Source organism: Triturus cristatus, chromosome 1_2, assembly GCF_964204655.1.
Source record: "Triturus cristatus chromosome 1_2, aTriCri1.1, whole genome shotgun sequence".
Taxonomy (NCBI): domain Eukaryota; kingdom Metazoa; phylum Chordata; class Amphibia; order Caudata; family Salamandridae; genus Triturus; species Triturus cristatus.
In genome coordinates, this window is record NC_140580.1 from 749,674,290 (window position 1) to 749,689,053 (window position 14,764).

Genomic DNA, 14,764 nt, shown 5'->3' on the forward strand with positions numbered 1-14,764 from the left:
TTCACAAATACAAGAACAAGACAGCATCTGGAGATTTTCTGACACCTCAAATCTCATGTTCTACTGCGTCATGCTTCCTGGTATCAGAAAAGCCCTCTGTGAGAAGGTGTCAGTCGGACTACCCGCCCTCGGTACTGGGAAACGAGCCTCGGGACTAATTCGCGTCAGATCTCTCGAAATCGAGGGCTGATCGTACAGCGAGAAGGCATGATACATGCAAAGGCATACACAGCACGCTTGACGGGGCTGGATCTCCAATTAAAATAAGACTTTAACAATTGGGATTTTCACACATCCAGTTAAAGCACCGAAACATGAATTTTAAATGCATAAGCGCTTTCTTATTTATGAACCCGGACTTCCTCATCCTCGACCGAAAATTCTGCACGTCTGAATGAAACGCTTCGGCTTTAACACCATCTGCTGGAAAGAATTTTTACATCCAGCACTTTGCGGAGTTGCTCTGATATTCCGTTTCAGCGCCATAGATTTCAGATGCAATTATATTCAGCTGTCAGAAAACATCGCCCCCTCCCTGGCTCCCGGTGGACCGCTGCCATTTGATCTATGATGATATGTGATCTCCTGGATACAACCCCACGCGCACACACGGGCGAGCGCGCGCGCACCCTCGCGCGCTCTGTCTCGTACTGTATGTAGCAGGCATTGTTGCTCAGCTGAGCAAAATGTCTCTCTCGTAGCCCCGCTCCAAGCTGTCCGACCCTTTACCATGCTGCCATGCTTTCTCCTCTATCTCCTACCGTCTTTTTGCATTTTCTGCCTCACCTTCCTACCTCAGGGGCAGCTCTGCCCCCCCGCCTGCACCTGCATGGACTACCACACCATAGACTGCACGGACCAAGGGCTCTCTAGGCTCCCCAGTTCCTTCCCGCTGGACGTGCGGAAACTTCTTGCGGCCAACAACAACATTCAGAGGATCCCTGCCGACTTCTTCATGTTCTACGGGGACCTGGTCTACCTGGACCTCCGGAACAACTCGCTGGCGGCGCTGGAAGAGGGCACCTTCAGCACTTCGTCCAAACTGGTCTTTTTGGACTTGAGCTACAACAGCTTGACCCGGCTGGAGGCCGGTGTTTTCAGGGCTGCAGCAAAGCTGATCAAACTCAGCCTGGGGTACAACAACCTCTCCGATGTGGACGGGGCCGCGTTCGAGACCTTGCAGTCGCTGCAGGTGCTGGAGCTGAATGACAATAGCCTGCAGCGCCTGGATGTGGCCGTCCTCGTGGCGCTACCCGCCCTGCGGACGGTGCGCCTGGAGGGAAACCCTTGGCTCTGTGACTGTGAATTTGCCAACCTCTTTCTCTGGATCTACGAGAACCCAAATAAACTTCAGAAAGGTAGGTCGGTCGGAACGGTCTTCTCTGGCAGTGGTATCCCCGAGCCAGCTGCATTGCCTGCCATGATTGGACGAAAAGTTGGCTATGGAAGATGGGCAGCTTGAGCAGGTAGCGTCTTGTTGTTGGAGGTGGTTTTGGATTTTAAAGGCCATGATGCCACGGCCATCTTTAGGTGGTGTCTGTGGTACTTCGAAATGTGAGGCATTCTTTCATCCTAGTAAGTATGAACATGGAAGGTAGGCATGCACTGCAGGCAGCCTATTGGACAATGGTCGCACCAGCTTGCAACCAATCTATCAAGCTATCGCGCTTTTGCATCACTTTTAGTGGTAGAAGCGCCACACGCATGAAAATTAACTATAATGATATTATTTTCATTTACTCAAAAAATGGCGCAAATTGATTATTTGCATGTTAGGAAATACAATATGGAATTTATTGTTTTTTATTTTATTGCGAGGCAGCGACATTTGGCTCCTTACAGTCACTCCCAGTTTCCCTCTGTAGTAAAGAAGCGGTACATGCGGACATTTCGGCAGCATAGGTGATGCTGTCGGCCTACAATCACGTGAGGGCTGGTTACAGGTTAGGCCTGGTAGGGTGGTGGGGTGAGTATGTCAGAACTGGTTCGAGGCAGTGACTCCTTTTGTTCTGACACCTGTTATGTAACTCAGTGGGTTGAGCTCTTGCTTTGAAGGTCTACTTTGACCGTAAGTCGGTGATTCGAATTACGCCTTGACCCGCTTAGCACCTGTTGGACTCTGGCGAGCCTTGGGTAGTTGTGTTGTCTATTTATAAAGCATGTAGAAGCTGGGGGCTTTCTCTATACACCAGTTTATAAAAACATATTACTGTGCCATATTTACATGGGTGCAGCGCATTGGCGATATTAAATAACAAAGGCGCAAGGGCAAGAGAGTACGGTGTGATCTGATAGTGGGTAGCTTCGAAGATTTTTTTTTGGGGGGGGGGGGGGTGAAACTGAATGTCGCTACCTGAAGAGGACACAATTCTGTTAGATCCACCTCCACAGCGCTGATGTTTCTAGGTCAGCGGCTTACTAATGGACTTCACAACACACCGTTGGGTCATGAGAGCCACACGTCTGATGAATGCGCTCTGTCACTTTCACAACAGCAGCCACAGTTCCCTTTAGGCAAAATCCGCGTACCTGCTGTATTCACTTATTTAATTGATGAGTTTTGCATAGCGCCAACGCGTCACCTTCAGGGCACCTAATCCCGCTTGCAGCTGGTGCTCATTTCTTCCGCGTGCTTAAGACCTGCACGTGTGAATTCATCGGACGTGTTTCTTTTGCTGTCAGCGGAAAAAAAATAGTGCGGGTGACTGCGTGTCTCGTGGCGACATCTGATGGGCGAGTGACGCTGGCATGGGAGTTCTCGATTGGTTACTGACAAAGGCACCTTGGGGCACGAGGGCTTCCAATACACCCTGTGGCACCGTTTAAGTATTGACTGGGTGACTGTTATTCTTAAGGGTCTATGTTAAGACACCGACGCCCAAAACCTCTTTTGCAAAAACCCAGGCTCCAAAATATAGACCAGCAAAATCACGGGCTTACATAAACATCCCCCACACAAATCTATTCCTTTATTTCATTCTTAAATCCGACCAATCTCAATTCTCATATGTAAAAGTACAGCCAAGACCCTGTTTCTTTGTAGTGAGATATTTATGTAAGGCCACTATTATGGTTGACTATGTTTTGTGTATTGGAGTCTTATATTTTTTCAAAATATTTATCTGCAGTCTTTGTTTTCCCATGATACCGTCCAACCCCGAGGTTGCAAGAAGGAATGTCTCACGATCAATATTCTCATATTCTCTTCCCAAAGTTTTATTAAAAAAAGAAGTGTTTAGTATATGGGCCTCGGCTTAGGAGAGGCAATTTTAAGGGAATTAGTTATTATGTATGATGGTAAATAAGATGTGCGGGTGCTTGATTAAAAATGGAATAGAGCCATGATGAAGAGGTGTTTTGGAGGTTAAAGGGTCAAGAGAACTCTGATTAAAGTATTAAAGTCTAGTCAGGCAGTCTGACACAGGGGAATGCAACTCATTGTCACCTAACGCATACAAAATATGGCCGCCCTGGGCTGTCTTGGAATGAACTGATTCTTTGACATTTTTTGCTGGGCGAATGTTTGGATGCTGCAGGGAACAGATTCATGCGACCTTTACTTCTACCTTTTTTGATGAAATCATATGGAAAGTGAAAATTTAAAAATAGATTCTCTAGTTTTCTTTGGGGTGGGGGGGGTGCGAATAATTAAATGTAACAAATCTCGTTCTCGTGAAAATGAAGAACATCTCATAAAAACCCCACTACACTGGCCGAGATCCAGAGAGGCCCACTCTATATACAGTCCTGAACTTTGGTATTTGTATCTGTACAAATGTTTTCAGTTATGAACTTCCCCAAAAATATTTTGCGTCATAAACAAAAATGACCATCGATGACAGGATGGTAGGTCTGTTCTGTTTTCTGTCCTTGCTCAATTGCTGTGGAATTTTCTCTCGATCCATTTGTTTGCTAGTTTACAATATTGCCTCTTTCCACAAACATAAAAAACCTATCTCTTCTGTTGCTATTTATTTTTCGTTCTTTTCTTTCCCATAAATTGTCTTCACTTAATCATTCTTGGCTACCTGATGTGGAATTTTCTGTCACGCTCCATATCTGGCCGATTTACAATATTCCCACTTTTCACAAAGCATTTATAAATCATGTCTTCTTTTGATATTTATTTTTCGTTTTTCCATTCCTTTAAGAATGTCTTCTTTTATTCATTCATAGAAAGAAAGAACTGTGTAGACAATCAGGTTAGACATGCATTTTTTGCATATAGGTCAAAATATTGTGCTACCAAGCAGGCCGTGACTCACACTCCCCAAAGACGTTTTGGAGGTTGCTAAAGTGTAAACATGGGTTTATCAGTCAAACATGTGTCACCATCGAACTTTTTAATACTTTGCATAATGTTTCATAAACTTTATTCCTGCCAATCTTCTTTATTGTTCCTCGAGGCGATGAAGAGCTTTTTCTCTGTCCTTTGTGTAGACATTATGGGGCATATTTACAAGGTCCTTTCACCACAGGAGTGTCACTTTTTTTGACGATCCAGTGTCCTTGCACCATTCCTTATATTTACACGGTGGCGCAAAGCCACTTAACGTGGCTTAACACCACCTTGTAAATATGCCCCTTTCCGCTGCACTCCGCAATGGCATAGGGCGGGCAATGGGTGTTGCTTTCGGTGTTCCACCGCAACACCGGTTGCTTTTTGACAGTGCCCCAGATTTACATGGCAGAGGAAGCACCAAAAACAAAGCCCAGGTAATACCTGGTCTAAGAATGGCGATACGAGTAGAAATGATTGATTTCTCCTCATGTTTTGCTCTGTTTGTGCATTCTGCAGCACACATAGAAAGAGCAAATCACCATATTTGATTGTTTATGTGCAGGAAGGTGTCCCTTCTTGCACATAAACAATCGCCTCTGCAGAGCAGGCCCCCTTGCTACACGGTGGCAGGGTGCCTGCGCTGGCACTAGGCAGCTTTTTTTGCACCAGCGCTAGGGAATACACAGGAGTGCACCCTATTTGTATAAATATGGCGCATCCCTGCATTAAAAAATGTCAAAGCGTGGCGCTGCCAAATTTGGCGTAGCACTGCGCTTCAGGATTTTCTTCTACATATGCCCCAGTATTTAATTGTTACAGCTTTTAGACTTTCCATCTGTTTATCAATTAATCTCTTCCTGTGTGAATTTAATGTGCTTTAATGTTTTTAAGTCTGTGTGCGCAAATGACGTATGTGAAAAAAGGCATTTTGGCGTCTCTGGTCCACTCAAAGTAAAAGTAAAAAAAACTTTCATGATTCAGCTTTACAATAAAGCCATACAATAATAAAAACATAAAATACACAATATGAACGTACCCCCAGCACGTGCAATCATTGTACAATTCAAGCCCCAAGTGGTACATAGGAAAAAGAGAATCAAAAAACATTCCTATCCACATAAACCCTTTTTACCAGTGTGCCCTTTTTCTTTGGTTTCAGGGAATCACGTTGCTATCTTATGTCTTATGTCCAGTATTTGTACGTGCGAACAATTACCAGAGGGTGTCAAGGCGCTGGGGGCGGTCGGGAAGATTAAGCGAGGTATTGCTCAGAGTCACATGGTGCTGGGCTGATCTGCCGCTGGAGATTGAACCGCGAGCCCCGGGTTCTGGATAACCCTGGGCGTAGTTCGCGAAGTAGCACTACGCGAAGCTACGCAAAGTGCACTTCGCACTACGCAAGCTACGCGTAGCACTTCGCGAACTGCGTAGTACCCTGTTCGCACTGTGCAATATGTCGTTTTCAATGATTGCACAGTGCGGACAAGCAACCGGCACTGTGCAATCATTGAAAACGGCATCTTGCACAGTGCGAGCTGTAGTTTTCTGCTGCTCGAGTAGATTTTTACTCGAGCGGCAGCTTTCTCAACGCGGACTTATAGTTTCTCATCGCGAGCGGTCGCGAGCATACGCGACCACTCGCAATGAGAAACCTGACCTCCTCGCGTTGAGAATCTCGCCAGGAGGTTTATTTTCCACGCTCGCGATCGCCAACTTGATGTTGCTGATCGCGAACGAGGAAAAAGTCTCGCCGGGATGTCATTTTGCTTGCTCGCGGTCGCCAACTTAACGTTGAGGACCGCGAGCAAGCAAAAAATGACCGCTGCACTACGCAACACTACGCTACGCGTGTTTGCACTGTGCTACGTGCAATTCGCGTAGTGCGAAGTAGCGCAAACTTCGCAAACTACGCGAGCGTAGCGTAGTGCTTTGCCCAGGCTTAGTTCTGGAGTCAGTCGCTGTGGCCGCTGCGCCACACCTCTTCCCTGCTTAGCTTAAGATGCCTTAGAGGACAAACAGTAAAGCCGCGTGACTTCCTCCAGTCCTCTGTCCTTCACTACAGCAAAACAAACTGTCTCTATGCTCTTTTTTTCTGGGGGGAGTTGGGGGTCTAGTGAATCAGGTCAGAAATGTGTTGAAACAAAGGTGCAATTCCTGTGCAAGGGGGGCTTGGACAAGGGTAGTCCCGTGTAGCTGAAATAAAACAATGAAGCTATTGTTAAACGCTGTGTGAGTCTAAAAAGTGGTGTAATGGCTGTGCAACAGGCAGGTCGAGAAGCCAAGGAAAATGTAATGATCATGCCAGCCGAAGCTAAAAAAAGGTAGAGACTTAAAAGCTTATAGGAGTAGGAACCTCTAAAAGTGCAACCGTGTGAAAGCAGAATTAGTTGGGAGGGATATATATTCCCGCGCAACATGCAAAATAAAGTGCAGGGTGCGATCAGCAGTATAGGCAGCTAAAGGCTGTTGGCCTCAGAGGCTTGTGCTTGCAAAGACCACAAAAATGTACATTCGTACAAAGGCAGGGTTTATTAACAATGAGCCTATATGTCAGTGTAAGGCAAAATAAAGTACAGCATGCAGTTGCCATCATGGGCGGGTAACAGCTTTAGGCAAGGTGTAATGATCCTTCTAATATAACAAGTTCTAAAGCGATAAAAGGGGTTTATCCAGAACAACTAAGGTGCATCAATACAAAGCAAAGTCTTTTAGGGGAGAAAATGTATCCATACCAAAACCAGAGGCCCTGCACACTCTAAAGCTGTCTTATAGAGCCGCAATAAAACCTCCTCTATTGCTCAGTTGTAGATAAGGAGCACTGTACTCAATTAAAGTCTTACAAAAGAATTGCGAAAAATATAGAATATAAAACTCCCGAGCATTACTTACAGTTTCAGCTAGAACAGAGAGTAAGGCGCTGTATTCTTCTGCGACTAGGAATCCTCCCTTTAAAAATGTACTCCTCTAGTTGGAATTCCCTTGAACATTCTTCAGGTATCTGTGACTTGTGTAACGGTGGAGTACAAGATCTATTCCAGTACATTCTATTTGTCCAAATCTGACTTTGGTAGAGGCTCGACAACGTTTTATAAAACTCACCCGCTTTAGATACAATGCTATTTTAACTTAAGATTTAATTATGTTGTGCAAGTCCCCCACCAAATGAATTTGTTTGCCATAACTTGTTTAAGTTTTTAAAGAGTTTTTTTTTTAAATTGTTTAAAAAAATGCATATATTTAACAATCATAAACTTGAGTATTTATTTTGTCAATTTTAATCGACTATGTCTATAATGAGTTTTTAAGCAGCCCTAAAAGTCTAAATATAACTACTTCATATGATGTATTTGTATTTGTTGACCTCAGTCGAGGTCTGAATCAAATAACATTTTGAATTTGATTTGAAATTTGCTCAGTTGACCGGTAGCACCTGTAAGGCCTAGACCTTCCCAACCGGTAAAGTGCAGCTTGAGTCAATAACAACCGTTAGCAGCCGATTTTCTCCAGACATCAGACTGGTGCTGCAGACATGAAAAACAAAATAATGATGATGATGGGCTCCGTTCAATCACCGTCTTAAGAATTTCTGCTCTCCTTTGCCTGTGCGGAAGTCAGTGACCTTCCTTCACAGAAAATGTATACATATGAACATATGGCATGATAGATCTCAGGCTGACCAGTTCTGTAGCACAATCAAGCACAATCAAAGAGCATCCTTACAACTCCTCGAACAATATTTTAAAAACAGGGGACGGAGTTAGGACCTTCGGGGAGCTAAAGAGTTGACAAAGAGTAACGAAAGATGCTTCACCCTCTTGACCACGAAGAGAAAAGGCACACATCACATCTCTCCGGCTATAGCCCTTTGGCCAGGATTTGGTGTAACAGTGGACCTGTAGTGCGCCTAACCTGAACTTGATAAAAAAGAGCCCTTTTCTCAGGTGAAAAAATCGTGTCAAGGTAAGGTTCCCAGTTGGGTTTGGCTTTTATGTCCAGGTATTTGGTTAGCAAGGGAGTGCTCGTATCTAAATGCTTCTGCCACATGGAATCACAGAATTTTCTTTTCACCAATGGTAGAGTGTCTTTGGTTATGTTTTCTGGATAAAGCCGTAGATCTAGACAATCAATTGACATGACATGAGATGTGCTCCATGTGACTCAGCCATGGCAGGTTTCTACAGTTCTGGCAACTCCGGATGTCCCACATGCTCGTTAAGAGCGGGTGTAGTCCAGAGGTGTATGCAGTAGTTTATAGGGCGGAAAGCAATGCAATCTGACACAGACATCATTCCTAGTTCAGCTCTGAGAACTACCATTGGAGTCCCTGGGCCTAGTTGTGGCTTTCGCCTCAAGAAGGCATTTTACACTTGTTGTAGAGCCTGTATGTGTGCATGTCCCCAAATTTCAGCACCGTAGGTGCTTGCAGCTATTGCTTTTGTTTTGTATGCAGACAGAACCAGCTTTATCAGGTGATTATTACACTTGCTCGCAAATTTTAGACTTGGTTACATGATTGCCTTTAAGGGCATATATCATGGCTGGTGTGTTTTCAGTATGAAGGCTAATTAGCAGATTTGGTAAGGTATTTAAGGATAGCATGGTCCTTCAGGATACGCAATAAAGTAGTCTGTCCACGCTATCCAAAGCGGCCTTTAGGGCTATGAAGACCAGGAAGAGTGGCGATTTCCGCGACGTGATGTATTTCGAGCAGATCATGTGTAGTATCAGGACTTGATTGACTGTGCTCTGGTCCCTGCAGAAGCCGGCTAGAATGTGAGACTTTATTCAAATTATGCTCCATCCAAGTCTCCAGACGGGCAAGCAGCAGCTTGCAAAAGATTTTATCTACTCTGTCCAATAACAAAATTGGGCGGTAGTTAGATGGACCTTCCCTCCGCCCTTTTGTATCTATGGGGACTATTATAGAATACTTCCAGGAAGGAGGGACCACGCCTTCCAATAGGATAGTATTAAAGGCAACTGTCAAAGGTCCGAGCCATATGTTCAGGTTCCTTTTATGCACATCTGTTGGCACCTGATCAGGTTCTGAGACTTTTCCCAGCTTTTGATGTTGGATGTCCTGGACTAGTTCAATTTTACTGAATGGGATGTCTTCTTGGAGATGGTTACACAAAAGTGCCACAGTTTAGGCTTGGCTCTGTGAGAGTCCCTCAAATCCATTTTGACTCTTCCCAGGTCATCCTCCATGGGCACTTTGTATAGTTAGGAGAAATGCTCAACCAATCTTAGAGGAATATAAATTGGCTTCCAGATTCTTGCATGGTCCTTTGCAGCCCCACTCTACGATTTCACAGAACTTTTTTGTGTCTTCATGTTGATTGCATATAGCAAGGTTTTCCAAGCCTTGGGGCTCTGGTTTTTCTATTTCTGTCATACAAGAAGCTTTTAAGACATTCGGGCTTCTGTTAAGTATGCCTCGCACCCCGAGGTTGCCCTTCTTTTTCTTAGGGCGGCACTGAGCGCTTTCTTCTTTACGGCGCATTCGTCATCATACTAGTCAATGTAGGAATCTTGCTCTATCATGATAGTGCTGACTTTTGAACAAATAGCACTTGCTATGTGATTTTGAGGAATAATTTGAAGGATCCTTGGCTTACTTGCTCAACCTTGTGAGAAGTGTGTTCCACTATTTACATTCTAACTCATTTTTTAACCATGTTGGTGTTTGTGGCATCGGTTGAACGGTCCCAACCCAATTCTGGTTGCATAAAAGTTCAAAGTTCTAAAACTTTTTAAAAAACCACTTACCTCTAACAGCTGGCCGGCCGCCGCCTCTCCTCTGTCCTCTTCTTCCTGCTCCGGTCCTGCAGCAGGATACAGGAAGCAGTAGGGAGCGCTCGGTTTAACAAGTGGTTGTGATTGGTCTGAGCGCCGTGAATCGGTGGTCAGGCAGGGAATGGGGGCCTGGGCATGTTCTCCATGTAGGCTTTAATGCAGCCTGCATGGAGAATATGGGAAGTGCCCATGACTGTTTTGGGTGGCCGAGAGGGCTCACCAAACAGTCATGTGCACTTAGGAGTGGGCAAACCACTCCTCCCCTGCTCCTCTGTCCTTGGAGCAGCCCCAGCCTGCTCAGAAAGCAGCCGCAGCAGAAGGAAACTTTAAAATAATAATGCAAGTTATTATCATTTTATGTTTCAGAGCAGTGGGGTGATGCTCCTCTGCCTTAGCGGAGAAGCCGCCACTGTTTCTTCCTGCTTATTATTTTGCTTGATGGAATTCAGGGATATTTCCGGGACCATATTTCGCAAATATCACTGGGTGCAACATGCGTATGTGCCCACTTTATGCATCTGGTGCACTTTGGTATTACAGAAGGGGCTGCTGGCGCTTTGTAGCCCATTCTGTAACACAGATTGGGTCAGCACACATGCAGCTCCACCAGGGTCTTAAGTGTGCGTTCTCTCGGTAAGGGGGGGTTGGGACCCATGCAAATGAGTAAACACTTTCCCTCTGCTACGGCACTCTATTATAGATGAGGCACAGAGCCAAGGAGCTGTCACAGGGTGCACTGACTGTGCGGGACAATGAGGCTACGCATAGTGAGGGCACTGCTAACTGCTGAAGGGTAACTGTTGAAAGTGGGAAAAGGTGGTCCGTTGGTCCCCCCAAACATCCTCCTGCAGGCGGGTGTAGTCACTCACTGCACCTACCTGCAAAAGGCTCTCTTTCCCCTGTTGAAATACAAGCTATTTACTACCGGCAAAGTATTTGGTGGACAAGCTGCTTCAAACATTTAGTCTACCTCTCACTAATGAGCAGCCCCCGTTATCAGCTACAGCGCATTAACTTTGATAGGGTACACTGACCAGGTCTGTACTAGGTGCGCCCAGTTAAAGGTGTGCCGCTGCTTAGATTAGGTAGGGATAGGGAGTAACAAATGAATACAGACCCAATCAGTGCTGTATTGGTTAACTTATCCAGCCGGACAGAGGTTCAATATTTAATTTATCAGCAAGTTTTTGGATATAAACACAGAGGTTCAATATTTAATTTATCAGCAAGTTTTTGGATATAAACAAACAAAGATACTGAAAAGTGGGACACAAGCCTGCATCCTACTACACAAACATACGAATATAAAATAGGGAGAACATTTAAGCGAGGCTCAGGCAACGCTTACGGTTTGTTTTGACAACTAGTATCAATTTTAAGAAACAAATCGCAAGTAACGTCTCTACACAGTTAATAATGACATCACATTTAGTGCATGAGGCGTTTCATGGTGTCGACGATGTTTCGATCCAAGTGAGCAGTGCGTGGATCATCTTCAGGACATTATAGTAGCATGCCTGTATATAAGTGCCTAAGATAATTGGATGAGCCCGAGGGGCCTGCCACGGGACTGCGGGTGTGACAACACCGAATGTGGGAACGTCCGGGCTCGGAAGGGGCTCCGGCCATCGCAGATTGGCGGTACTGGCAGGTCGAGGAGCAAGGGGCACTTCAGAGAGCACTTCAGAAGGGGCTGCGTGTACTACGGCTTCGTGATGGCAGCACGATGGCCTCAAATAACGAGTTAGAGGGATTCACGGGAGTGGAGCCACAGGCGTGTGCTTGGCCGGCGTAATGACCAATAGTCGATGAATGTGCCATTCTGCTCAGGGGGTCAGCATCCGGAATCGTTATTTGAGGCTATCGTGCTGCCTTCACAAAGCCGTATTACACACAGCCCCTCCTGAAGTGCTCTCTGAAGTGCCCCTTGATCCTCGACCTGCCAGTACTGCCAATCTGCGATGGCCGGAGCCCCTTCCGAGCCCGGATGTTCCCACATCCGGTAATCGCAATTAGCGAATGCAATAACATTTATTCCTATGGGCCTGTAGGCCCATAGGAATGAATGGAGTCACATTACCTAATAGCGATTCACAATTTCCGAATCGCTATTAGGTAATGTTAAGTAATGGCAATTCTTTTTGCGATTCCTATGCAATTCCCAAATAGTGTATCAGTAAAATTCACTATTTGGGAATTGCAAAATGCGGGCTTGATGGATGTGCCACCCCTATATCTTGTCTTCAGAAAGGCAGTTCTAAAGCAGGGATGCAAGTATATCTGGATCTTGCCAAATTTCCAAGGTATGAACTTGCGGTAAATGTTCATAATTAGCATTATTACCCGCTGCACTCCCCTCATCAAGGGTCCAAGTCACAGAGAAGGTTCTTTAACGAGGGAGAGGGCCTTTAACGACCAGTATTCCCCAAGGCAGAAAGCTTAGAATGCAATTAGAACTTACCCTACTGAGAATAGAATGTTCTAATATTTAAACAGGGAGAAACAGGAAATATTGGAATGTTGGAACAAAGATCTGACTACCCATAACTGCCCCCTATGTCTTTCTCCTTAATGGAGATACAGACATTTCAGTGTTCTAATATAGCACCATAGCCCACTGGTATAGCCACTTCCGCTCTTTGAAGTCCCTATTGTAGAGTTAAATCCCTCAGTCACAGGAGAGGGCCCATAAGGAGGGAGAGGGCCTTTAACAACGTCTACGGCAGAAGAAGGACTATAATGCCATTAGAACAAATCTTCCCACTGAAGGTACTTGTTCTAAATTAAACAGGAAGAAACAGAAGGATACAAACTGAAAAAGGTTTCTCCAGTTGTGCTGCAGCATTCCGGGTATTCTAGCATAGGAGGTCCATGTTCAGTGATGTCTGCCTAGAAAAGTACCAGCACCATAAGCATTCCAAGATCCAGTCAAGCACATACTGAATACTACAGGTGTGTTCAGTCCTGGCATATTTGGGTGCAAGTGCTTGATCTGAGTGGTGCAGGTGTAAATTAAGAAGACATTGAGTGTGGTGTATGCTTTGCCAAAGCTAGTGAACTTCCAAAAAGGAATTACTTTGTAGGGGGTAACCCCATTTGAATGGACAGCCCCTCTGAGGTCATCCATATCCCCTTTGCTGTCAAAGCTATGTAAAAATGTAGGTGCTCAGTTTTCCCTTCACCACCGTAACCAACATCAATGAAAGGACAACACACAGACACTGATTTTGTGAATTTGGATAATTCACATAATGTCTCATTATGCTGGCAAAAGTCTAAGGTTCAAAATCTAAAAACATGTAAGAACAGGGCAAGTCTTTGACTTAAAAACAAATTATGTCACATACGTATGATAACGTCCTACTGTCTCCAGACTCATAATTCCTTCGGCAGATAATGGTATTAAAACAGCTGTAAAACCAGTGAAATATATTCTGTTGCTAAATATTATTGACTTCACACGTGAGGTTGTGTGAAAAACTGAGAAACCTTCTTCCTGTGTGGCTGTGTAGCCAACAGCGTGTTGCATCTTGGGACCTGTAGTCTATTCTACAATGAGAAATGTAAACCTGCAATACCACCATGTACAAGTGTCGGCTCTGAACCTCATGATGGTGTTGAACTTAACAAAGTGACTAGGCAGGACTATTTTCCACTTAGAACACTTATCAAAGATATTTAAGTCAACCTTGACAGGATTATTGATGTTTTCCTGCCATATTTGATGAGAAGCTGGTTCACAGAGACAAGTGTTGATCTTATGTTCTTCTATTAAATTAAAGATTACATTTTGAGGTATTACCGCATGCAAAAAGAAAACATATCCGGCGAAATGGCAATTGTGCATATATTAAAAAACCTAAGTAAAGTTATCCCTGGGTTTTACTCAGCATTACTGTCACTGAGCTGGCAACATCTCTGCACATATGTCATGTCTGAAGCACTCCTTCCTCAAGTTAGACTAGTTCATGTTTCAGAAATTTTTCACTGTCTCAATCAAAAAACAGGAAAATGTGTACCCTTTTGCAGCTTAGGTTATAGGAAATGAAGCAAGCAGTAATTGCAGCAGGCCAATCAATCATTGTGCAAACTTATTTCTCACTATTCTACTAGGTAGGAAGAAGAGGGGGAAAATAATGTTCTCCACGTTCAAAATGGTGATAAAATGGTAATAAATAAGATGAAATCTGTTTGTCTCCTTCTTTACTAGTTAATTAGAAAAATAGTTAAAAGCCAGCCCATTCAATTTTTTGAGATAGCTGTGGACCTGAATTTATTTGCTAAAATCTTGATTACTCATTTGAAATGATTTATCAACAATATACGTGTCACGATTTCACTATCTGATTCCTCAATTTTCACCCAAGTTCATAAATATTTTTTTGTAATATTGACTATCGCAACTCCTGTTTTCACCATTTTGTATCACACAACTAGCTTTTAATGTTGCGAATGGATTTGCTCTTTTTGTTTTGCGTCAGTGCAAAGGTTCCTTAATATGGCCCAGCATGGGCTGTTTTCATGGGGGTATTGCGCCGAAGATGGCCTGTCTCTGGATGTCAGGCGCAACCAACCTTGCAGGCAATATGGCGAATTTTGCGTGAATCATTTCTTTACAATCCCTGCTGCATCTAAGGCCGTTAACACATGCAAACTTGTTTATTTAACACAGTGTTCGTCTGTGTT

The 14,764-nt window shown here is 44.3% G+C and overlaps 1 protein-coding gene across 1 annotated transcript in view; it reads left to right on the forward strand.

Moving 5' to 3' along the window:
• Nucleotides 1-639: 639 nt before the first annotated feature.
• The window catches only part of LRRC38 (leucine rich repeat containing 38), a 598,909-nt gene continuing 584,784 nt past the window's right edge, over nt 640-14,764 (forward strand). The window contains exon 1 of the mRNA XM_085615142.1: nt 640-1,358. Coding sequence (XP_085471268.1) covers nt 731-1,358 — 628 coding nt within the window. The 5' untranslated portion in view covers nt 640-730. The remainder of the gene's footprint in view (nt 1,359-14,764) is intronic.